General features: G+C 33.6%; 2 protein-coding genes across 2 annotated transcripts; both read right to left on the bottom strand.

Moving 5' to 3' along the window:
• Nucleotides 1-1,125: 1,125 nt before the first annotated feature.
• On the bottom strand, nucleotides 1,126-4,192 carry LOC144567114 (receptor-like protein EIX2). Its single transcript, XM_078317169.1, has 2 exons — nucleotides 1,466-4,192; nucleotides 1,126-1,140 (listed from the first exon to the last, which is right to left on the bottom strand). The coding sequence occupies exons 1-2, from the start codon at nucleotides 4,190-4,192 to the stop codon at nucleotides 1,126-1,128; spliced, it is 2,742 nt and encodes a 913-aa protein (XP_078173295.1).
• Nucleotides 4,193-9,242: 5,050 nt separating this feature from the next.
• Nucleotides 9,243-14,213, bottom strand: LOC144567108 (uncharacterized). The gene is made up of 2 exons (XM_078317163.1): nucleotides 13,221-14,213; nucleotides 9,243-11,622 (listed from the first exon to the last, which is right to left on the bottom strand). The coding sequence occupies exons 1-2, from the start codon at nucleotides 14,199-14,201 to the stop codon at nucleotides 9,526-9,528; spliced, it is 3,078 nt and encodes a 1,025-aa protein (XP_078173289.1). The 5' UTR covers nucleotides 14,202-14,213; the 3' UTR covers nucleotides 9,243-9,525.
• Nucleotides 14,214-24,602: the final 10,389 nt, after the last annotated feature.

Here is a 24,602-nt window from a genome sequence, read left to right as displayed (position 1 = left end):
TGATACAGCTTTTTTTTCATTTATTAGCTCACTTAAATGTACATAAATTAAATAGACAATGTGTAAATGCATAAAAAGGTAGAGAAAACCTCCAAACTGAAGCACTTATAGAACAATCAAGATAGAGAAAATACCACAAAAACCTATCATTATATGTATAACACTAGAAGCAAAAATCATCTCCGCACATATTATATGTACATAAATTGACAAAAACAAAAACATTTCCAATTATGACATTATATATTTTCAAGCTGCAGAAGTTTTGCTGAATTATGTCTCATATTTCTTATAAAAAAATTTATTCCAATTAGTATTTATTCATAAGCTTGATCAGGTTTTGGGATCGACAATACGTCAAATTTGTGTTAATTTAAATAAAGATGACAATATAATTAGATGCCCTCACTAGTCATGTCTATTAAAGATGATAACATTCTTTAAAAGTACTTTTTAAATTTGAAATCTAACATTATAAGCATGATTTATATTGTTCACATATCATGTCTATTAAAGATGATAACATTTCACATATATATTTCATCATACTTCAAATCATTTGGAATTTCAATGAAAAGTAAGGAATCTTAATATATCGTCAAACAATATTTAAATTATTTCTGTTTTGACCGATCCGAACCAATGAATACCAGCTTATAATGGCAGGAAACCAAACCAGCAAACTGTTTCCAAATTTGGTTTGGTTTAGTAACCCCATCTTCAACCTCTCTCTACCTCTTTTTTTTTTATTCTTTTCTTCTTTTGTTTTCCTTTCCTGCCATTACCCTCCCATGCACTCCTCCCTTCAGCCACCGCCAGAAATTGGAAGTGACTTTCACAAAAAAAAAAGTTGCTTGGAATTGGTATTAGTTGCAGTAAACTAAACAGGCCTAAATAAGTTTTATATAAAATGCACATTATGAAATACAGAATTAGATAGTTCCTAGTATATGCTTTGAGACAAATTTAAATGATTTATATCGGAAAATATCGTACCGGATGAGTTTATCAAGCCAAAATGAAACCAACAACAACAAACAATCAAGCACATAAATAAAATAGAGACACAAGATTTTACGTGGAAACCCTTTCGGGAGAAAACCACGGGAGCACGGTGCAAAATCACTATAACAAAGAGTTCTACAATATAAGAAGATTATCATGCCAATAACATTCTATATATCACACACTCTCTCACAATTTCATACACTAATCTATGAGATTATCAAGTGTATTTTGATGAGTTAAAGAAGTGAAAAAAACTCAAGAAAAGAACTTGAAGATGAGCCTTCCTTTTTAACAGATAAAAGAGCAGCTTCAGAAATGAGACCCTTCAACTCACGGTTTGATTTTTAATCAATTGTAGAGTACAACGGTGATTTGGAGATGAATTCCGCCACAAACAATTATAATGAGCTACGACCCAATTCTTTTGTCTTCGTATTATAACACCCATAACATATACCCTCTCAAGCATACTATCGACCATCTGGAAATAAGTATACCTCCACTTTACTTTGAATAGTAGAATGAAAAACACCAGTAGAAATCCCGCCACAAACCCAAACTCGATGAACAAATACAACCACTTGTCCCTATCATTGGTATCGTTGTTACCATCACTCTGAGGAAGTCTCACACTGCTGTCACAACTCGTCTCTAGTGGGGATCCACATAGGTATGGATTGCCATTGTAGATTGATGGGTCATTAAGCGTCTGCAACTGATGCCCATTTGGAATGCTCCCAGATAGATTATTACAAGAAAAATTAAGCACCGCCAAAGAATATAAAGTGGATATGCTTTGTGGGATAGTCCCTGATAGTTTATTCTTGTGGAAATCGAGTGACTCTAGAGATGTCATATTTCCAATTTCAAGTGGAATGTTTCCTATTAACTGATTGTGGGACAAGTTTAGATTAAATAAACCTGCAAGAACAACTATCTCCTTAGGTATTTCACCTGTTAGATTATTGTTTGACAAATCCATACTCTTCAAAAATAAAAAGTCTCGAGAATCATACTCAAGGATCAACCCTTTGGTAATTACAATTACAATCGTATGATAAGAAGAAATTGTCAATGAGAACAATTGACTCATCGAAGTAAAATTATCCAAACCTCTTGGGAGTGGGCCAGTAAGGTAGTTATTGGAAAGATCTAAGAATAGTATATTATTGAGTTGTGTCAATTTTGATGGGATATTACCAGAAAATAAATTGGACCGCAACCTTAGAATTTGCAACTGCTGAAAGCTTTCTCCTACCCAATCTGGCATTGTCCCTTGAAAATTATTTTCTCCAAGATCAAGCAGTTGTAATCCACTGCAAAATTGCAAATCAAATGGAAACTCTCCTGTTAAAATATTATTTGCAAGCTGAAGCACACTTAGTGTGACTGAACAACTCAAAGAACTGGGCACAACTCCAGAGAGCCTGTTATTTGCAAGATTTACATAGTCACTGATGTTAGACCAGCAAGGAGGAAGCTGCCCTGATAAACTATTACTCGAGAGATCAAGATAATGCAAATTAGCTAATCCACAAGGAAACAACTCTACCATTTCAACAGTGTTATTGTTCGAGACAATCGGTTTATTCTTATATGGTGACCTACGGTTTTTACGCAATTGTCCCGAAAAGGAGTTATTGGAAAGAAATAGGTACTTCAAACTTGTAGGAAGAAATGGTATTTTTCCCTCAAGCCGATTATTACTCAAATCCATATACATGAGTTTGGTCATGTGTACCAAGCTGGCTGGTAACTTCCCTCTAAGTAAGTTTGTTGACAAATCAAGACTGCCAAGTGAAGATAAATTCCAGAGCCAATTGGGTATACTATCATCAATTCCCGTGTCTATGAGGCCTAGATCCTCAATTTCTACTTGTCTTCGAAGCCAAGAGGGAAATTTTGGCCCTAGTTTGCATGAACTCAAATCGATACTATTCAGTTGGAAAGAAGGGGTCCAATCACTATCAACTAAAATAGTTATGTTGTTATTTGCGAGGTATAAATATTTTAGTTTTAACAAACTAGTTAGATGAGTTTCTGATAGTAGTCCTGTGAGGGAGTTAGAACTAAGATCAAGACCGACAAGGTTTGTTAAATTTCCAATATCAATTGGTAATGTACCACTTAGGTTATTATTCCAAAGGTTAAGATGAGTTACACTTGTCATGTCCGTTATCCACCCTGTCAAAGTTCCAGATAAGTTAGTTGATGAAAGATCTAAATACTCCAGATTCCCCAATGTGTAATTTGACAATTTACCCAATAATAACTCTCGAATATCTCCTTCTATATTGTTCCAACATAAAGATAAGTCAGTTAATTTTGTTAGACTATCCAGCGGTGGTACCATGCTAATAAGTGAATTGTTACGGAGTGTAAGTTTGTTTAGAGAAGTTAGATTTCCCACCCAATGGGGTATGGTGGTATTGAAGTTTTGATTAGAAAGATGAAGCACTTTGAGGGAGGTGAAATTCACCAAAGGGATTGATTGTGGAATGTGGGTTAGATTGTTATTGTACAAAACTAACACTTCAAGTGATGATAGTTTGTTCAAAGTTTCCACCCAATCATTTGAATCTTTAAAATCAACTCGTGACATTTCCATATGTTTTAGATTCCTCAGATTAGGTAACCACCATGTATCGGTCTTCAACATAAAACTAGAAAATGGGTAGCCATTGCTAACATCAAAGTACATTAATCTAGAAAGGTTCCCAAGTTGAGGAGGTATCATTCCTGATAAGCCCGTATGAGACAAGTTGATATACTTTAAGTTTCTAAATGCACCGATAAATTCTGGAAATTTACTCCCATTAAAATTATTAAAGCTGAGATCCAAGTATTTTAGATCACTAAGAAATATCAAAGATGGGCTGATCTTGCCTACCAAACTATGGTAGATCCAATCATAGTAGTCATCTCCAATTATATAGATATTGTCCAGATTATAAGGTTTGGTATTTCGAAGGTTTAATTTGACAACATGACCTGTTTGACTGTTGCATCGGATCCCTGCCCAGTTGCAGCATTGTTCGCCACTCCATGAAGCCAAACGACTTTTTGTATCATTGACACCAGCTTTGAATTCAAGAAGTGCTTCTCTCTCCCGCTCAATACAACAATTTGCCAAGAAGGCTTGAATGAATAAGAGGAGGAGGAAATTGAGTGAGGAATAGGTCATCTTTAGTTAATGTGAGAAGCTCTCAATGGTTCAGTTAAGTCTTCCAGTTGCATCTACTTATACAAGTAGGTGAGGTGTTGTTGGTGCGATGATATCGATCCTGAGATTAAATATGCAATGTACTGAGGCACAAGGACACGTCAGCTCTTTGAGGGACTAAGACAGTACTATGACACAACAATTCGTGATACATATGGCTCTAAGAAAGTAGGGGTGCAAACGGATCGGATACGGATCGGATAGTGGTAAAACCATATCCGTATCCGTTTTTATTTTCCGGATACGGATACGGATCGGATATTAGACGGATACGGATACGGATCGGATATTAACCGGATACCGATACGGATATCCGCTTTTTATAATAGTGAATGACATAATTTTTTTCAAAATACATATTAAATTATATAATATATATCTACTATTCGGATACGGATAATTAAAATTCAAAACCATATCCGTATCCGTATCCGCACGGATATTCGAATATCGGATATCCGTATTAAATTTTTGGATACGGTCGGGTAATATCCAACCCGTTTGCACCCCAATAAGAAAGTGTTCACACATGTATATTTTTGTTAAATCACGTAGTGATCATCCAACTTTTTGTAAGATTAAATTTGACTGGAGGCGAGCCTTATGCTTACAAATAATCCAGTGCAACGTTCTACAAGGTTTATTTCGAGAAAACAAATGTTAACTTAATAAAAAGCACTAATTCGACTGTTATATTATTTAATCTTTGATGAGTTTTTTTTATAGATTGTTTTCGTATGGAACAGAAGGAATAAATTATTAAAGTCGAATGCTTTTATAAATAAAATTCTATGGTACTAGTGATATATATAAATAGTACTTAAGAAATTATACTTTTTTTTTCAAATGATATACAGGCAAAAATAATTTACAACTTAAACTTTTAATGTGTTAGTCATGCCTTACATTATTAACGAATCAAAATGGAAAAGCAGTGTTTTCACGGCAATATAATTAATAAAGTATTATCATTTTTATCATAGAGAAACTTCAATTGCTGAATTTTCTGTATATAGTGAAAGCTCCTCTTGATTGTCCGACAACTGCATAAACTTGTTCAAGTGATGAATTGACTGCACTACTTTGACTAATTAATGACAATTAATTGCAGATGAAAGCTACACGTTCTTGAAACTTTGATTAGTAAAAGATCCTCTAGGAAAAGTAAGTAGTGTTTAAAGATTAGAAAAATTATATATTTTTTAGAATTACTTTATTACTTTTTGGGACAATTAGAAAATCACTTGATCAAAAAATTCTGGACCATCTGAAAGTAGTGATTTTCTACCTACCAAAAAAATAGTAAAAAAAATTCTAAAAAATATAAAATTTAGTCTCCGAGTATATTTTCATATGATAATAATGTTGAACGGTTCGGATTGACTAGTCGCCATGATCAATGACGCAGACATTTAATTTCGATAAGATTTAACTCTAGGCATGAGGCAAGTAATTAATATTACAATCTTATGTATATTTTTAGCAAAAATATAGGTGACATTTGGCTCATCCAACAGATTGATCAAGATGATTTTATTAGTAATAAATTTAATTATTAGACCATCATTACAATCGTGGACAAAATAATTACAAATTTTCTATTTTTTGTGAAATAGAAGGAAAGGTGGCTACTAAAATTTCATTAATAAAAGAAAAACATGTACAAGGCGAATCTGCCGGATGGTTAATTATATGATCATCTCTTTTAACATTTGATTATTATGTCATTAAAATTAAGCATTATAACTACTGCTTCTCAACAAATAAAGCTAAAAGAGAAAAAAGTGAGAAAAAGAGCCCCCCGCGATTTCGAACCTTAGGCAGCCGCCTTCTCTCCTCCTCCAACACTTCTCTATCATCCTTTATAGGCTTTTCTTCCGACAATGCATCTCATCTCTCTCTCACCTCTATATTGAGAGGAGAGAAGAATGAGAGAAGAAATAAAAGGTGATCGGAGCCGAGAGCGTGGTATGTTGATTTTAGTTGAAAGATTTAGACAGAGAAAAATTTGAGATGATTTGTATTTTTTGTATATTTCTATATCTCTTTGTTACAACTTACAAGTGCTAAATTGGGATTTATATAAAGTCTCTACCAATACTATTTAATCCATTCTAACGGTAAAAAGGTGGAGTTATTTATTAGCTCCCAACAGTAGCCTATTATGTTTTATTCTAATTTTTAATTAATTAATTAAATCTTATTTCTCAACACGGTATTGTCGGAGTTCAGAGCATTGAGTCTCTAAGCCATCTGGATCTGAGTGTGGGTGAGTATATCCAGTCGTCGGAGCACGGCGGAGGTCGAAAAAGTGGATCCGGTCGTAGAGAGATAGGGAAAGGTAATAGAGTAATTATGAGTGTATATAAGTGAGATTAGAGTTATTTAGAGTAGTTTAGAGAATTTTGTGAGAATAAAATAGTGAATTTAGATTTAGAATAATTATTAGTTGACACTTAAAAGCTACTAATTTTCAATAAAAACTACTGCGCTACATAAAAAAATTATGTAGTTTGATTTCCTTGGAAAATTATTTGGTTCTCTCTTTTCAAAACGAGATTAGATCGTCGTGAAAGAGATGGGATATGGAATGAGCGCCATATACCATATTTTCATGAGGGACCCAAAGAGGTTGATTAATGTGTGGTCGGTCCGAGCTGAGTTAGCTTCAGTCAAGGGTAACTCGAATTCAATTCAGGAAAAATAGTGAGCTAGTCGAGTTGACTCGAATTGAAAAGTCTAGCACTTTGAATTTTAAACTGTTGAACTGTTGAATTTAAGAAAAGAGTTGAAAGACCGTTAGATATGTTGAATTTAGGAAAATATCGTACCGGATGAGTTTATTAAGCCAAAATGAATAACTAGTTCTAATTAGATATGTTGGTCTACCATGTTATGTTATTCATTCTTATTTGAATTTGTAGTGATGCATTCGGTTGATAATAGAACAATAGTGCTATGCGGTTGAATTTGTGATCTTTGTTTCCATTTTTATAATATATTATTTTTATTGGGTTGATAATAGTGTTATGTGGTTTTAATTGGGTTGTTTCACTTCCAGAGAAGTGGTGTTTGCCTGTTTGGTTGAGGCCCAAATAGAATAAGGGGTTTAGGTCTTAATTATTTTAACAAATGCGGATTAATCAGGCCAGATTAACTAGCCATAACTTCAAAATTACGCCTCTAAATTTAAACCACCTATATATCTATATGGCTTAAGAGTTAGTCCCCCAACAGTCTTGCTGTCATTAATTATTTAATTTGTTTTTTCCGTCTTTCTTCTTTTGATACTATTTTTTCACCCTCAATTCTTCCATCCAACTATTCCATTACTCACTTGGGATTTTCATCGCACACCTTCATTGCAAACAGCTTTGATAACAGCAGCCGTAAAGCAGCTAACATTAGCACTTGTAAGATGGATTTTCAGAACATATATAGTGGTTATTCAATCCTCCAAACAAACATTTTTCCAAAACCTCTGTATATATTTTTTTTGAGAAAAGTAGCAGAAGCTGCCACCTAAACCTTTGAATATTTTTGACGGCTCGTATTGAAGGGCCGAATGCGCAGACATCTCGATTGGTTCCTGTGATTTTTAGCCTGGAGTCAACGTTTGAAGAAGCTGAGCTTGCCTTCGTCAACAGACATTGGTTTGGAAAATTAATTGTAGGCCCGTTATGATGGATGTATTTTGGGCCTGGTTCCTTTTTTAAGCCCAGTTTTCACTATTAACATCCATGATACCAGGATTTCATGTATACCCTAAAAACTTTAAAATTACGTATTTCCCTCTCTAAATTTAATATTACGTATTTCCCCTCTAAACTTCAAAATCCCACATATTTACCCCTTTTTATATTAAAACTCATTCTAAATTTATAAAATATCAATTTTACCCGTCATTAAAAATATAAAACGCCCTATCGAACTCAAATTTGAATCTAAAAGATTTCTCTACCATCTAATCCACATGCATCGCAATAAGATTATTGTGTGTTCGATTCAAGATTTGTGCTAATCTAGCGCACACGAATCTCAAAGCCATTTTGATATGTGTATTGCATTAAGATCTATGCATGTTGCTTTAATATTTGTGTGTGTCAGCTTCAAGATGCATGCTGATCTACCGCGCACAAATCTTAAAGCAATTCGGACAGTATAGGAACGTTTAGATTCAAATTGGGGTCATATGGGTGTTTTATGCTTTTTGATAAAAGGGTAAAATATGTATTTTATAAATTTAGAATGTGTTTTAATATAAAATACAATTGAGTTTTTGAAGTTTAGAGGGGGGATATGTAATTTTAAATTTTAGAGGAGGAAATATGTAATTTTGAGTTTCATATACATGAAATTCCCCCATCAATTTACTGTTCACGCGTTGAGACCCAATCAAGTACGCTCCGCAGGCAAGCTTAATTTTCTGTTTCCATCTACCTGTTAATTATGATTTCTCTATGGAATAGTTTGTATAGTCTTTTTCAATTTAGAAAAAAAAATAGACTTCTTCATTAACTCTGAAATCCACTTCTGAATGGTGCAGAATTTTTTAGATCAACTGATTTTCTACTTATCTAAAAAAATAGTAAAAAATTTTCAAAAAATGTAAAATTTGGTCTCCAAACACATATTAATATGGAGAATAAGATAAACAGTTCGGATTGACCGTTTGAATTTTGAAAACTTGAATATTGAACCGTAGCATCGTAGCCCTCTATGAAAATAATAAATGCAGAACAATTGCAAATATGTGCATTCACCCTCTCTATTCTACACCACATATCATGTAGGATCACTAATACAAGCTCAAATTTAACCACATTCAAGCTTCAATCACTCCTATGCTAATTAAAGTCCAACATGCTCTGATACTAATTGTTGGGGACAATCGCAGAAGCATTCAATGAGTAGTTTCATCGAACATCCTGTGAGCATACACTAATACCTGACAAAATAGAAAAATTTGAAAGAGACACAAGACACCAACAACAACAAACAATCAAGCACATAAATAAAATAGAGACACAAGATTTTACGTGGAAACCCTTTCGGGAGAAAACCACGGGAGCACGGTGCAAAATCACTATAACAAAGAGTTCTACAATATAAGAAGATTATCATGCCAATAACATTCTATATATCACACACTCTCTCACAATTTCATACACTAATCTATGAGATTATCAAGTGTATTTTGATGAGTTAAAGAAGTGAAAAAAACTCAAGAAAAGAACTTGAAGATGAGCCTTCCTTTTTAACAGATAAAAGAGCAGCTTCAGAAATGAGACCCTTCAACTCACGGTTTGATTTTTAATCAATTGTAGAGTACAACGGTGATTTGGAGATGAATTCCGCCACAAACAATTATAATGAGCTACGACCCAATTCTTTTGTCTTCGTATTATAACACCCATAACATATACCCTCTCAAGCATACTATCGACCATCTGGAAATAAGTATACCTCCACTTTACTTTGAATAGTAGAATGAAAAACACCAGTAGAAATCCCGCCACAAACCCAAACTCGATGAACAAATACAACCACTTGTCCCTATCATTGGTATCGTTGTTACCATCACTCTGAGGAAGTCTCACACTGCTGTCACAACTCTTCTCTAGTGGGGGTCCGCATAGGTATGGATTGCCACTATAGATTGATGGGTCATTAAGTGTCTGCAACTGATGCCCGTTTGGAATGCTCCCAGATAGATTATTATAAGAAAAATTAAGCACCGCCAAAGAGTATAAAGTGGATATGCTTTGTGGGATAGTCCCTGATAGGTTATTCTTGTGGAAGTCGAGTGACTCTAGAGATGTCATATTTCCGATTTCAAGTGGAATGTTTCCTATTAACTGATTGTAGGACAAGTTTAGATTAAATAAACCGGCAAGAACAACTATCTCCTTAGGTATTTCACCTGTTAGATTATTGTTTGACAAATCCATACTCTTCAAAAATAAAAAGTCTTGAGAATCATACTCAAGGATCAACCCTTTGGTAATTACAATTACAATCGTATGATAATAAGAATTTGTCAATGAGAACAATTGACTCATCGAAGTAAAATTATTCAAACCTCTTGGGAGTGGGCCAGTAAGGTAGTTATTGGAAAGATCTAAGAATAGTAGATTATTGAGTTGTGTCAATTTGGTTGGGATATTACCAGAAAATAAATTGGACTGCAACCTTAGAATTTGCAACTGCTGAAAGCTCTCTCCTACCCAATCTGGTATTGTCCCTTGAAAATTATTTTCTCCAAGATCAAGCAGTTGTAATGCACTGCAAAATTGCAAATCAAATGGAAACTCTCCGGTTAAAATATTATTTGCAAGCTGAAGCACACTTAGTGTGACTGAACAACTCAAAGAACTGGGCACAACTCCAGAGAGCCTATTATTTGCAAGATTTACTACGCCACTGATGTTAGACCAGCAAGGAGGAAGCTGCCCTGATAAACTATTACTCGAGAGATCAAGATAATACAAACTAGTTAATCCGCAAGGAAACAACTCTACAGTTTCAACAGTGTTATTGTTCAAGACGATCGGTTTATTCTTATATGGTGACTTACGGTTTTTACGTAGTTGTCCCGACAAGGAGTTGTTGGAAAGATATAGGTACTTCAAACTTGTAGGAAGAAATGGTATTTTTCCCTCAAGCCGATTATTACTCAAATCCATATACCTGAGTTTGGTAATGTGTACCAAGCTCGCTGGTAACTTCCCTCTAAGTAAGTTTGTTGACAAATCAAGATTGCTAAGTGAAGATAAACTCCAGAGCCAATTGGGTATACTACCATCAATTCCCATGTCTGTGAGGCCTAGATACTGAATTTCTACTTGTTTTCGGAGCCAAGAGGGAAATTTTGGCCCTAGTTTGCATGAACTCAAATCGATACTATTCAGTTGGAAAGAAGGGGTCCAATCACTATCAACTAAAATAGTTATGTTGTTATATTCGAGGTATAAAGTTTTTAGTTTTAACAAACTAGTTAGATGAGTTTCTGATAGTAGTCCTGTGAGGGAGTTAAAACCAAGATCAAGATAGACAAGATTTGTTAAATTTCCAATATCAATTGGTATTGTACCACTTAGGTTATTATTGTAAAGCCCAAGATGAGTTACACTTGTCATGTCCGTTATCCACTCGGTCAAAGTTCCAGATAAGTTAGTTGACGAAAGATCTAAATACTCCAGATTCCCCAATGTGTAATTTGACAACTTGCCCAATAATAACTCCCTAATATCTCCGAGAAAAGGTTCTTGTCCACTGGCATTTGTCCACCATTTGTCCACAGCCCCCTTATCCAACTTCCGTTTTAACTGTCGGTCTCCACCTTCCGACTTCGTCTTGCTATTTAAAGAGATCGACCTTCCGTAACCTTCCTTTTTTGAATTTCATTTTCTAAATTTCGAAATCCGATAAGATTTGCTCCGACTAGTGCCTCTGCTTATTCGATCTGCCTCTTCTTATTTCATTGTCACCGACTAGTGCCTTTGCCGTGACTTGGATTGTAAGTTTCTCGTCTTCTCCTGCGCGCCCCTAGTCTCGCCACCTCCTCGTCAATACCTCTCGTGCGCTCTGAATCGGCACGCACCTCAGACAAGAAGTCGCCGCCTTGAAAAAGGTCGGCATGGTCGATTCTGTCGGCATGGATCTCATCCCTTGAATAAGAGCACGAAGGCGGCGGAGGTCCAGTAAAATTACGAGGATCCCTTTTTATAATTTTATGGATCTGATTTTATGGATCTGACGTGATATAATTTTCTACTCTAATTTTCTCCATATCGCTTGAGTCAGATTTTATGGATCTGACTTCATTTCTCTGATTGAGTCAGATTTTATGGATCTGACTTCATTTCTCTGATTTCATTTCACGTCTGATCAGTACGAATTGGGCCAGCAATGACGATTTTCTTTTTTAGAATATTGTTTCGATCTCGTTTTTTATACATGATCTCAATAGAACCTTCAATCGTGGAGCGCGATCGAATAGAAGTTTTTGTTGAAGAGCACGGCAAAATTCAAATCTAGTAAGTTATTTCTGTTGAATTTGTTGTTTTCGTTGTATGCAGTAACAAATCTAGCATTTCAAATGAAATCTGGAGGAAAGAGATGATAGAGAGGCGATATGGAGTATTGATCTGTTAATTTTACTGTATTGCACCGTTAATTTTACAGTATTCATCTTGTCATTTTACAGTATTCATCTTGTGAAAATCTGGAGGAAAAAGATGATAGAGAGGCGATATGGAGTATTGATCTGTTAATTTTACAGTATTGCCCCGTTAATTTTACAGTATTCATCTTGTCATTTTGCAGTATTCATCTTATGAAAATCTAGAAGAAAGAGACGATAGAGACGCGATATGGAGTATTGATTTGTTAATTTTATAGTATTGCCCCGTTAATTTGACAGTATTCATCTTGTCATTTTACAGTATTCATCTTGTGGAAATCTAGAGGAAAGAGATGATAGAGAGGCGATAGGAGTATTGATCTGTTAATTTTATAGTATTGCCCCGTTAATTTTACAGTATTCATCTTGTCATTTTATAGTATTCATCTTGTGAAAATCTGGAGAAAAGAGATGATAGAAATGCGATATGGAGTATTGATTTGTTAATTTTACAGTATACAATATTCAATTTTACAGTATACAAGATTCAATTTTACAGTATACAAGATTCAACCCAGTGCTAATAACCGCTAATAACTAACTCTAACTGCCAATAACTTCCTATAACTGTATTTTTCAAAAGTACAGTCTGAAAGTACAACCTTTTTGTCCTGTTGTGCAAGTTGCAATCTTTTTTTAACTATTTTGGGACCACTTCAAATAGTTGCTGGATGTTGTATGATTAACTGATATATTTTATGTGATATGTTGTATAATTGTATAGCATGTAGAAGTAATTTTACAGTATTCGGACAAGTCAAAGCTGTGAACAAATGGTGGACAAAAGGCTGTGGACAATTAGACGCTTCCAATATCTCCTTCTATATTGTTGCCACTTAAAAATAAGTCGGTTAATTTTGTTAGACTATGTAGTGGTGGTACCATACCAACAAGTGAATTATCACTGAGTTCAAGTTTGTTTAGAGAAGTTAGATTTCCCAGTGTAACGGGATATGGCCCCACCAGGTTACACTCTTCGAGAATTAGAACATTTAAATTATGTAAACTGCCCACCCAATTGGGTATGGTCGTATTGAAGTATTGATAAAAAAGATGAAGCACTCTGAGGGAGGAAAAGTTCACCAAAGGGATTGATTGTGGAATGTGGGTTAGATTGTTATTGTACAAAACTAACACTTCAAGTGATGATAGTTTGTTCAAAGTTTCCACCCAAACATTTGAATCTTTAAAATCAACTCCTGACATTTCCATATGTTTTAGATTCCTCAGATTAGGTAACCACCATGTATCCGTGTTCAACATAAAAACAATAGAATATTGGTTGAGGAGGTATTCGTATTCAACATAATTGCTAAGATCCAAGTACATTAATCTAGAAAGGTTTCCAAGTTGAGGAGGTATTGTTCCTGATAAGCCCGTATGAGACAAGTTGAGATACTTCAAGTTTCTAAATGCACCGATAAATTCTGGAAATTTACTCCCAGTAAAATTATTAAAGCTGAGATCCAAGTATTTCAGATCACTAAGAAATATCAAAGATGGGCTGATCTTGCCTATCAAACTATGGTAGATCCTATCAGCAAAGGAGTAATCTACATAGGTATTTCGAAGGTTTAGTTTGACAACATGACCTGTTTGATTGTTGCAACGGATCCCTGCCCAGTTGCAGCAATTTGCGCCACTCCATGAAGCCAAACGACTGCTCGTATCATTGACACCAGCTTTGAATTCAAGCAGTGCATCTCTCTCATGCTCAATACAACAATTTGCCAGGAAGGCTTGAATGAATACGAGGAGGAGGAAATTGAGTGAGAAATTGTGCATCTTTATTAGTTAATGTGATAAGCTCTTAATGGTTCGGTAAAGTCTTCCAGTTGCACCTACTTATACAAGTAGCTAGGTGTTGCGATGATATCCTGAGATTAATTATGCAAGGTACTGAGACACCAGGAAACGTCAACTCTTTGAGGTACTAAGACAGTACTAAGACAACAATTCGTGATACATATAGCTCTAAGAAAGTGTTCACACGTATATTTTTGTTAAATCTTGTAGTGATCATCCAACTTTTTATAAGATGAAATTAATTTACCTGGAGGCGAGCCTTATGCCTACTAATAATTAATCCAGTGCAATGTTGTAACATCTGATAATTTTAATTATATTTTTATAATATTGCAAAATTTTAAAGTTACTAATGTGAAAATCTTAAACTTTGAAAAAAAAAGAAAAAAAAATGAGATGGCACTAGTTCCACGTGGCTTATGCATGATAAAATTTCCTACTGCTATTGACCGGTCTATGGATAAAATCATCCCTCTCTTTGTAAATTCACAAGTGAAAATGAAATAAAGATTGAAAAAAAGTGAAATGAGAAAGAACAAAGAAAAATGAAGAGAAATATTTTGATATTTATTATTAGTTGATTATATTTTCAATTGAAATTCCGATTACGTTGCGTTGATTTTGAACAATCATTGCAGTTTGACTTGAATTTTCTTGATTGATCGCTAACAGGTAATCAGACTTCTCTATAATATGTGTTTTCGATTTGTATGGTTGAATTGGATGATTGAACTAGGTATTGGATTATGAGAGCATATTTAACGGACTAGCGGGTCTGAGGTTTGAATTTGATTGAACTGATGAGATTGTGTATACTGTGAATGTGGAAATTGTCTGTGGCAGACATTCCAAAAGTGTGAATATTGTGTGACTTGTTTTACTGATAATCTAGACCCAGATACTATCATCGTTAAATATGCAGGCATAATTTGATATTAATTTGTGTGGATTAATCTAGTTTGTTTGAATGGTTATTTGAATAAGCCAATTATAGAAAAGTGTGTCATTAAATAACCGGTTACTGAGCTTTGTTATTTTCTGTTTGTGAAGTAAGTTGACAGGACGAAGAATGGATGCAAGGGTGCCTCTCTTGTCGCGATCCTTGGCTCGGCGGCAGGGTCGTGACAAATGTTCTACAATATTTATTTTCAGAATACAAATGTTAACTAATTATTAAAAAAGCACTAATCCGACTGTTATATTATTTAATCTTTCATGATTTTTTTTTATAGATTGTTTTTGTATGGAACGGAAGGAATATATAAATTAAAGTCGAATGCTTTATAAATAAAATTCTCTGTGGTACTAGTCATATAAATGGTACTTCATCAGAAATTATGCTTTTATTTCAAATGATATACAGGCACAACTAATTTGCAACTTAATACTTTTGATGTATTGGCCTGCCATGCCTTACATTATTAATGATTCAAATTAGAAAAGCAGTGTTTTCACAGCAATGTAATTATACAAACAAAATTACAAACTGTTATCAAATTTCTTTCACAAATTTGGAATGTAATTGGTGAAGTATTTTTCATTTTGACGAGAGACTTCAATTGCTGAATTTTCCATAATGAAACCTCCTCTTGATTGTCCAACAATCGCATAAATTTTGTTCAAGTGATAAATTGAGTAATGAAAATTGCAGATGAAAGCTACACGTTATGGAAGCTTTGATTAGTAAAAGATCCTGTAGACAAGATAAGTGTTTAAATATCAAAATTTACATATATAAATATATAAAGCTTTTCTATTGTTGGCATAAAAATAAGTAACTTTATCCTTCTACATGAAATCTACAAGAAGATCGCACGCACATGGCACACGTACTGCAATATATTTGGTTCGCCACACTGTTGCTTGCACAATTCTATATCACTTCATATTCAGAGAATAAAAATGGGAAAAAATCATAGAAATTTGATGATAGGGATATATTTTTTTATTAATAGAAAATAAATAAATAAAAAATCCAAATAGGGGTACGATTTGGTTAAATTTTGAAATAATGGAAGAATTGGATGGTTTATCCCGTCTATCACGTTCAGTAATTTTGGCAATTTTGCGTGATTAATGATGAAATTAGCTGGATGGAATGACACCGTTCATATACATATATTTAAAAAAATTTCTAGAAACCTAGTCCTATATATTTCGAAATATTTTTATTTATTTTTCTATTAATAAAAAAATCAGTTTTGATGCTAAGGTTATCCAACAGATTGATCGAGATGATTTTATTAGTAACTAAAATTATTAGACAATCATTTCAATGGTGGACAAAAAAATTACAAAATTTTCTATTTTTTTGTGAACTGAAATAGCAGGCAAAGTGCCTACAAAAATTTCGTTAAGGAAAGAAAAACATGTACAAGGCGAATTTGCCGGATGCATGGTTATATGATCATCTTTTTCTGTAACATTTGATTATTATTTCATTAAAATTAAGCATTATAACTACTACTTATTACAAAAATTATGTGGTTGGATTTTCTTGGAAAATTATTTGGTTCTCTCTTTTCAAAACGAGATTAGATCGTCGTGGAAGAGATGGGATATGGAATGAGCGCCATATACCATATTTTCACGAGGGGCCCAAAGAGGTTGATTAATGAGTGGTTGGTCCGAGCTGAGTTAGCTTGAGTCAAGGGTAACTGGAATTCAAATCGGGAAAATAGTGGGCTAGTCAAGTTGACTTGAATTGAAAAGTCTAGCATTTGAATTTTAAACTGTTGAACTATTGAATTTAAGGAACTTATAGTTGAAAGACAGTTAGATGCTATCTTTTGTGTTATCATTTAAGTTTTGTTTGCCCATGTAATCACTATTTCACAAGTACAAACATAGTTGTCTACATTCATAAAATTTATACAAAAAGTACAAACTCGTATATATTGCTCATGGGACGCAGGTACTTAACCGATTGAGTCCGAGTTGTAATGAGTGAGCTGAGTTCAACCTTAACTCAACTCGTGAGTTGAGAGTTGCTCAACTCGAGCCAAAATAATTGGAGTTTTTAACAAATGAGTTATTAGCCAATTCATTTTCAGACTGAGTTTGAGCGGCTCATGAGCCACGAGTTTTTAATTGTACATCTCTTCGGATTGAGGCAACTCTCACTTACATGCATTTTTTATACATAAAAAAAAATTAAATAGACAATGTTTAATGCATAAAAAGTTAGAGAAAATCTTCCAACTGAAGCACATCATAGAACAATCAAGATAGAAGAAAATAACACCAAAACCTATCATTATATATATATAGGATCCGGCTAATTTGTTGTCGGCTGTATTTTAGCTAGAGGTGCTGCAGCCCCTTTTTTTATTTTGTGATGTCCAACCAACAAATCCAAACTGTTAGATGTTTAATCTATATTATAATCTACTTAATTGGAGACCAAATTTTACATTTTTTGGAATTTTTTATTATTATTTATTAAGCTGGTTTGATGCTAAGCAGGAATTTGACCAATTTTTTTTGTTAATAGAAAATAAATAAATAAAATATCAAAAATAGAGGTATGATTTGGTAAAATTTCAAAATATAGAAATAACAGGATAATTTATCTCATCTAGCTAATTGTGTTTCTAACCATTCAAACTCGCTCATTAAAAAAAGTTTCTTGGACAGGATAATCCATCTTGTCTACTACTGTTCATTGTTTTCTTTTTGGGAGTTAGAAGAACAACGAAGAAGAATAAAAATTATGAAGAGTGATGAAATTAGCTGGATATCCCGTCAAGATAATCCACCCTTTCTATCCCTTCAGGATTTTTTTTTCTAGCAATTTTACGTGATTATTTAGCTGGATAGAGCGGATGATAGTTCTTTTTATATTTAAATTTTTTCTAGAAACCTACTCCTATTTTAATATATTTTTATTTATTTTCCTGTTAATAAAAAAATCGGTGTTGACTGGATTAGTGATTATCCAACTTTTTATAAGATTACTAAAAATCCAGTGCAATGTTCTACAAGATTTATTTCGAGAATACAAATGTTAACTAATTATTATAAAAGCACTAATCCGACTGTTATATTATTTAATCTTTGATGAATTTTTTTTATATATAGATTGTTTTTGTATGGAACGGAAGGAATATATAAATTAAAGTCGAATGCTTTTATAAATAAAATTCTTTGGTACTAGTCATATAAATGGTACTTCATCAGAAATTATGCTTTTATTTCGAATGTATTGGCCATGGATGCCTTAAATTATTAATGAATAAAATTAGAAAAGCAGTGTTTTCACGGCAATATAATACATACAAAATTACAAACAAACTGTTATCAAATTTCTTCTATAAATTTGGAGTGTAATTGGTAAAGTATTTATCATTTTGACCAGAGACTTCAATTGCTGAATTTTCCATAGTGAAACCTCCTCTTGATTGTCCGACAACAGCATAAATTTGTTCAAGTGATCATTTGACTAATGAAAATTACTGATGAAAGCTACATGTTCTGGAAGTTTAATTTGATTAGTAAAAGATCCTGTACGAAAAATAAGTATTTAATTAAATATCAAAATTTACATATATAAATAAAGCTTTTCTATTGTTAGCATAAAAATAATTAACTATATCCTTCTACATGAAATCTACAACAAGATCACACGCGCATGCATGGCACGTTGGTGCGGGGTGCACAAACTCATGTAGCGGCCACATATACTGCAGTATATTTGGTTCGCTGCACTACTGCTTGCACAATTATATATCACTACATATTCAGAGAACAAAAATGGACAAAAATCATAGAAATTTGATGCTAGGGATATATTTTTTTATTAATTAAAAATAAATAAATAAAAAATCAAAATAGGGTCACGATTTGGTGAAATTTTGAAATAATGGGAGAATTGGATGGTTTATCCCGTCCATCATGTCTAGCTAATTATCGTGTCTCTAACCGTGCAAACTCGCTAATTAAAAAAATGTTTCTTGAACGGGATAATCCATCCCGTCTAGTACTGTTCATTGTTTTGTTTAGGGGGTTAAAAGAACAACGAAGAAAAAAAAATTATGAATAGTACTGGACGGGTTGGACTATTCTGTCCAGAATTTTTTTTTTTACCGATCGATTTTGCGTGATTAATACGAAATTAGCTGGACAGAATGGTACCGCTCATATATTTCAAAATTTTCTAGAAACCTACTCCTATATATTTTTCGAAATATTTTTATTTATTTTTCTATTAATAAAAAAACCGGCTTTGATGCTAAGGTTATCCAACAGATTGATCGAGATGATTTTATTAGTAATAAAATTATTAGACAATCATGTCAATCGCTGACAAAATAATTACAAAATTTTCTATTTTTTGTGAATTTAATAGCAGGAAAAGTGCCTACTAAAATTTCGTTAAACTAAGAAAATCATGTACAAGGCGAATTTGCCGGATGGTTATATGATCATCTCTTTCTATAACATTTTATTATTATTCCATTAAATCAAGCATTAATATAACTACAACTTATTACAAAAATTATGTCGTTGGGTTTTCTTGGAAAATTCTTTGGTTCTCTCCTTTCAAAACAAGATTAATTACATCGTGGTGGAAGAGATTGGATATGGAATGAGCGTCATGCATATACCATTTTCCCGAGGTTGATTAATGTATGCAAGGTACTGATACAGTACTACGACACAACAATTCGTGATACATATAGCTCTAAGAAAGTGTTAACACACGTATATTTTTGTTAATCATGTAGCCATCCAACTTTTTTATAAGATTAAATAAATTTGACTGGAGGCGAGCCTTAAGCTTACTAATAATCAGACTGTTATATTATTTAATCTTTGATGACTTTTTTTTATATATAGATTGTTTTTGTATGGAGCGGAAGGAATAATATTTGAAGTCGAATGCTTTTATAAATAAAATTATATATACATCGTTTATTTCAATTGATATACCGGACAAATAATTATTTGCAACTTAATAATTTTGATATGTTGGTCATGATGCCTTACATTATTATGAATGGATCAAAATAGAAAAGCAGTTTTTTCACGGCTATGTAATTGATAAAGTGTTATTAATTTGATCAGAGACTTCTAATGCTGAATTTTTCATAGTGAAACCTCCTCTTGAGTGTCCGACAACCACATAAATTTGTTCAAGTCATGATGAATTGACTACAGTGCTTTGACTAATTAATGACAATTAATTGCAGATGAAAGCTACATGTTCTTAAGCTTTGACTAGTTAAAGATGGCATGTAGGAAAAATAAGTGTTTAAATATCAAAATTTACTTATATTATTGGAAAATTTTAGTGTCATTTCTACAAAAAAAATAATCTACATCCTCTATAGCAATAAAGTAGATGAAATTTATTTATTTTATTTAGTGCATATTAAGTGTTTGTTAAAATACTTAAGAGAAAATCTTGCTTGTTATTGTCATATAAATAAGGTCCTTTTTGTATTGAACTAAGTGGTTATCGGAAAATTTTAATTTTTCATCACATAGGCATATACATGAAATCCCAACAAATACATCATCAAACAATATCTAATTATTTCAGTTTTAACTAAACCAAACCACACCTACGCGTGAGAGAGGTTGACTGTCATCCTTGTTTGCTTCCACCAGCTGCACAGATCTCGCACATCTATGGTGGCAATTTCCTCAATTATCTTTCCACCTTCAGCCTTTGCAAAAACCAAACTTGTCTTATATCCAATTTCTCCATCAAAATCACAATATATCTTATTTCCCCATCTAAATTAGAAATCCTTTCCTATTTCCCCTCATTTTGGTTTAATTGAAATAATCTTAATTAATTAATCATTAACTTTTGATTAGTAAATTAAATGACCTTTAACCCTGTTAACTCTTTCTCCCCGTTAATTAACTCTCTTTGCTCGTCTCTACTCTTTATTATGTTTAATATGCCCTTCAACTTCTTCTTTTATTTCTTATTTGTCCATTACACAATATTCTTAATTTAATCACAATTAAATCTCTGAATAAATAATAAAAGACAGAAATACCCTTTTTTGAATTTATGTTAAGAATTTTATTGGTAGCAGCGTATCTCACACGGGTGTCCTCGGATGGAACTACCAAACTCGACTCTAATATTTCTATCATTCTTGACTCCAGTACTCCCTTCGGCCTTTGATTGGCTGCTAGTTTCAGATCTTATTTGTTTTGAGTGCATGTGAGAGTCTCCATTTATATGCTGTGTAGTATTTGATGAAATTAATGCCTAATAGAAAAGGTGATTCTATATATCTCGGTCAACTCAAATGCGCTCCAACTATAAGAAAAAACCAAATCCATATCCTTTCCGATCTGGTACTGGTACGATATATCTCGGTCAACTCAAATGCTCCAACTATAAGCTGTGTAGTTTCCCAATCTGGTACTAGAGTGCCAGTATTTATATCTCCAAAGGTTGTTCTTGTTTACTACTCGGTTCGTCGAATTTAGGAATAAACAGTAATGGTTATGTTAGTTAGATCAATTTTGGGAAATTAGAGAGACTGATAGAAAAGTGCAAAGGGAGAAACTTAATTAATTTTTCTGTCATACTCGAACTATTATATTAAACCAAAATATAAAATCATTACATTAAGATAATTTGAAGTGAAACTATAAAATCTACAAAGAAATCTTTAAATCTGCCATTGCTTGCAAGCACAAATAGAAATGCATATTAGAGTACCAACAAAATACTCACGACATTAATTACCATCTTGTTTGACAACTGCAATAATTTATCCATGGAAAAAGAGAAGCACAAAACTGGTTTCGGTAAACCTAGCAGGAAGAGACTATTCTAGGCATTTCATCAAACACAAAGCAGCCCATAATAGGGACACTCACACGAACTCAAAACAAATCAATACGAACTGGAGCCAAGAATGGTGAAAATATTAGAATCAAGCTTCGTGGTTCCATATGAGAATCAAATTCTTAACAGGAAATTATAATGGGGTATTCTCATCTTTTATTATTTTATTCAGAGATTTAATTATAGTTAAATTCGGAATTAATATATAATGGGTAAATAAGAAATGAAAGAAAAAATTAAAGGGTATATTAAATATAATGAAGAGTAGAGAGGTAAATAAGAAATTAAATAACTCTTTGAGAGTATATGAGAAATTAACCCAAAAAAATTATGTTTCAATGTAATATGGGCTAAGATGGAAGCCAATTGTCCAGAGTTAAATTAGATGATTGATAACTTCAAATTAGAACAATTGAACCACTCACAGGCCATGTTGGCCCAATTCAACATTTTCTTAAGAGGTACAAATGTTTCATGGCCCGTAATATTCTCTCTATTAACTCAACTTTTGTCTAGCCATAGAACGAAGTATAACATTACTGATAAAGACGCTGTTTGAGAGAAAACTTCTTAAAAGTACACTTTAAATTTGAAATCTAACATTATAAACATGATTTATATTGTTCACATATCATATCTATTAAAGATGATAGCATTTCACATATATATTTCATCATACATCAAATTATTTAGAATATCAATGATAAAAAAATCTTAATGCAAATCATCAAACAATATTTAAATTATTTTGGTTTTAACCGAACTGAACCGATGAACACATCTACGTGTGAGACAACTCTGGGATATTAGTTGACTGTCAACCTGGTTTGCTTCCACCAGCTGCACATATCTCGCACATCTATGGTGGCCATTTTCTCAATTATCTTTCCACCTTCAGCCTTTGCAAAAAGCAAACTTCCATGCATGTAATTACAGTTAACATCAATAACGTCCGATTTTTGTCGAACAACTAAAGTGCAAACATTTTTCATAACAGTAGCAGTAAACCATTATTTCGTTTGGTACTGAGTACTGATTTTCACAAGTCACAACTTGCATTTTAATTAAAGTGCAACTTGCATTTTTCCGTAAAGAAATTTTGTCAACCAATATTAAATCATCTCAGCCGACGATCATATATTTCTTTCTCCACCATAAAATAAAAATTATCAGTACAAACTACAAAGAATTACACACTGTAAAGTGAAAATAATCAGCATGATTTTGTTGAAAATAATCCAAGTCAGCAGCAAAGTGCATAAGAGTGACAGTTTCTAGAAGATGCGGTTTAGTTGTAGGTTTATTTTTGTTAAAGATTAATTATAAACTGGTGGTTAAATTTAGGCAGCATGTTTTCTGTTTAGACGTGTGCAGGGAGTTTAGAAATGATAGTTTCTATATTTAGTTTTGTCATGTAGTGGGTTGGTTATAATTGTAGTGGGTTGGTTATAGGCTAGTTATAGCAGCATTTTATTGGGGTTAGTGGGTTGGTTATAATTAGGGATATGCACCATCTTAAATACCGCATCTGTATCTGTTGATGAATTAATGAAGTTGTGAGAAAAATCAATTGCTGTGTATTTTGTTTTTTCTTTTATTTCCGAAAAAAATTCCAACAAAATTGGTATCAGAGCAGCCAGGTTGATCCAATGACCGAAGTAGGTAACAACACAACCATCAGCATGTCTAATCAGACAGTACCTTTGTTCAAGGGTGAGAGTTACGAATTCTGGAGCATCAAGATGCGAACTATGCTGAAATCTCATGGCCTATGGGAACTAGTAGACAAGGGAATACCAAATCCGGATCCGACACCATTCGACACAGCCAAGCGAGATGCAAAGGCCCTCTTCTTCATTCAGCAAGCCGTACACGAATCGGTGTTTGCGAAGATTGCAGCGGCAGAAACAGCAAACGAGGCCTGGTCTACTCTGAAAACTGCTTTTCAGGGAAGTTCCAAGGTGGTAGCTATCAAGTTACAGGGCTTGAGACGGGAGTTTGAGACATTGAACATGAAACAAGGCGAGTCAGTTCAATCCTTCTTCACGCAAGTTACAACAATAGTCAACCAAATCCGAAGCTGTGGAGAAGATCTTCCAGAAAAAACAGTTGTGATGAAGGTGTTGCGCAGCCTGACAACCAAGTTTGATCATGTGGTGGCAGCGATCGAAGAATCCAAAGATCTGTCCACCTACACGTTTGATGAGTTGATGGGATCACTGCAGGTCCATGAAGTTCGTCTCAACCGATCAGAAGTGAAGGACGACACCAAAGCTTTCTATACCAAGGGCGATTCCTCAAGAAACCAACAGCAAGGCAGAGGTAGAGGCCAAGGTAACAGCAGAGATCGAAGCAGTCAAGGCGGAAGAGGCAGAGGCAAGCCAAGTTACAATCAACTGCACTCTAATCAACCGAAGAAAGATGTAGAATGCTACTACTGTCACAAGAAAGGGCATATGCAATCCGATTGCTACAAGAAACAGAGAGAAGAAGGTCAAGGCATGGTGTGCTATTACTGCCACAAGCCCGGTCATGTGCAGGCCGATTGCTACAAGAAGAAA

Source organism: Carex rostrata, chromosome 2 (genome assembly GCF_964058835.1).
Source record: "Carex rostrata chromosome 2, lpCarRost1.2, whole genome shotgun sequence".
NCBI classification, from domain to species: Eukaryota; Viridiplantae; Streptophyta; class Magnoliopsida; order Poales; family Cyperaceae; genus Carex; species Carex rostrata.
Note: the sequence above shows the minus strand (reverse complement) of the source record. Positions and strands in the feature narration are given on the sequence as shown.

What these genes read in the sequence shown, in the direction of transcription:
- LOC144567108 (XM_078317163.1), bottom strand. Translation starts at nt 14,201, where the DNA reads ATGCACAATTTCTCACTCAATTTCCTCCTCCTCGTATTCATTCAAGCC. An exon ending in TAGAAGGAGATATTGGAAGC is followed by an intron (nt 11,623 to 13,220) that starts GTCTAATTGTCC and finishes AATTCAAAAAAG; the next exon opens with GAAGGTTACGGAAGGTCGAT.
- LOC144567114 (XM_078317169.1), bottom strand. Translation starts at nt 4,192, where the DNA reads ATGACCTATTCCTCACTCAATTTCCTCCTCCTCTTATTCATTCAAGCC.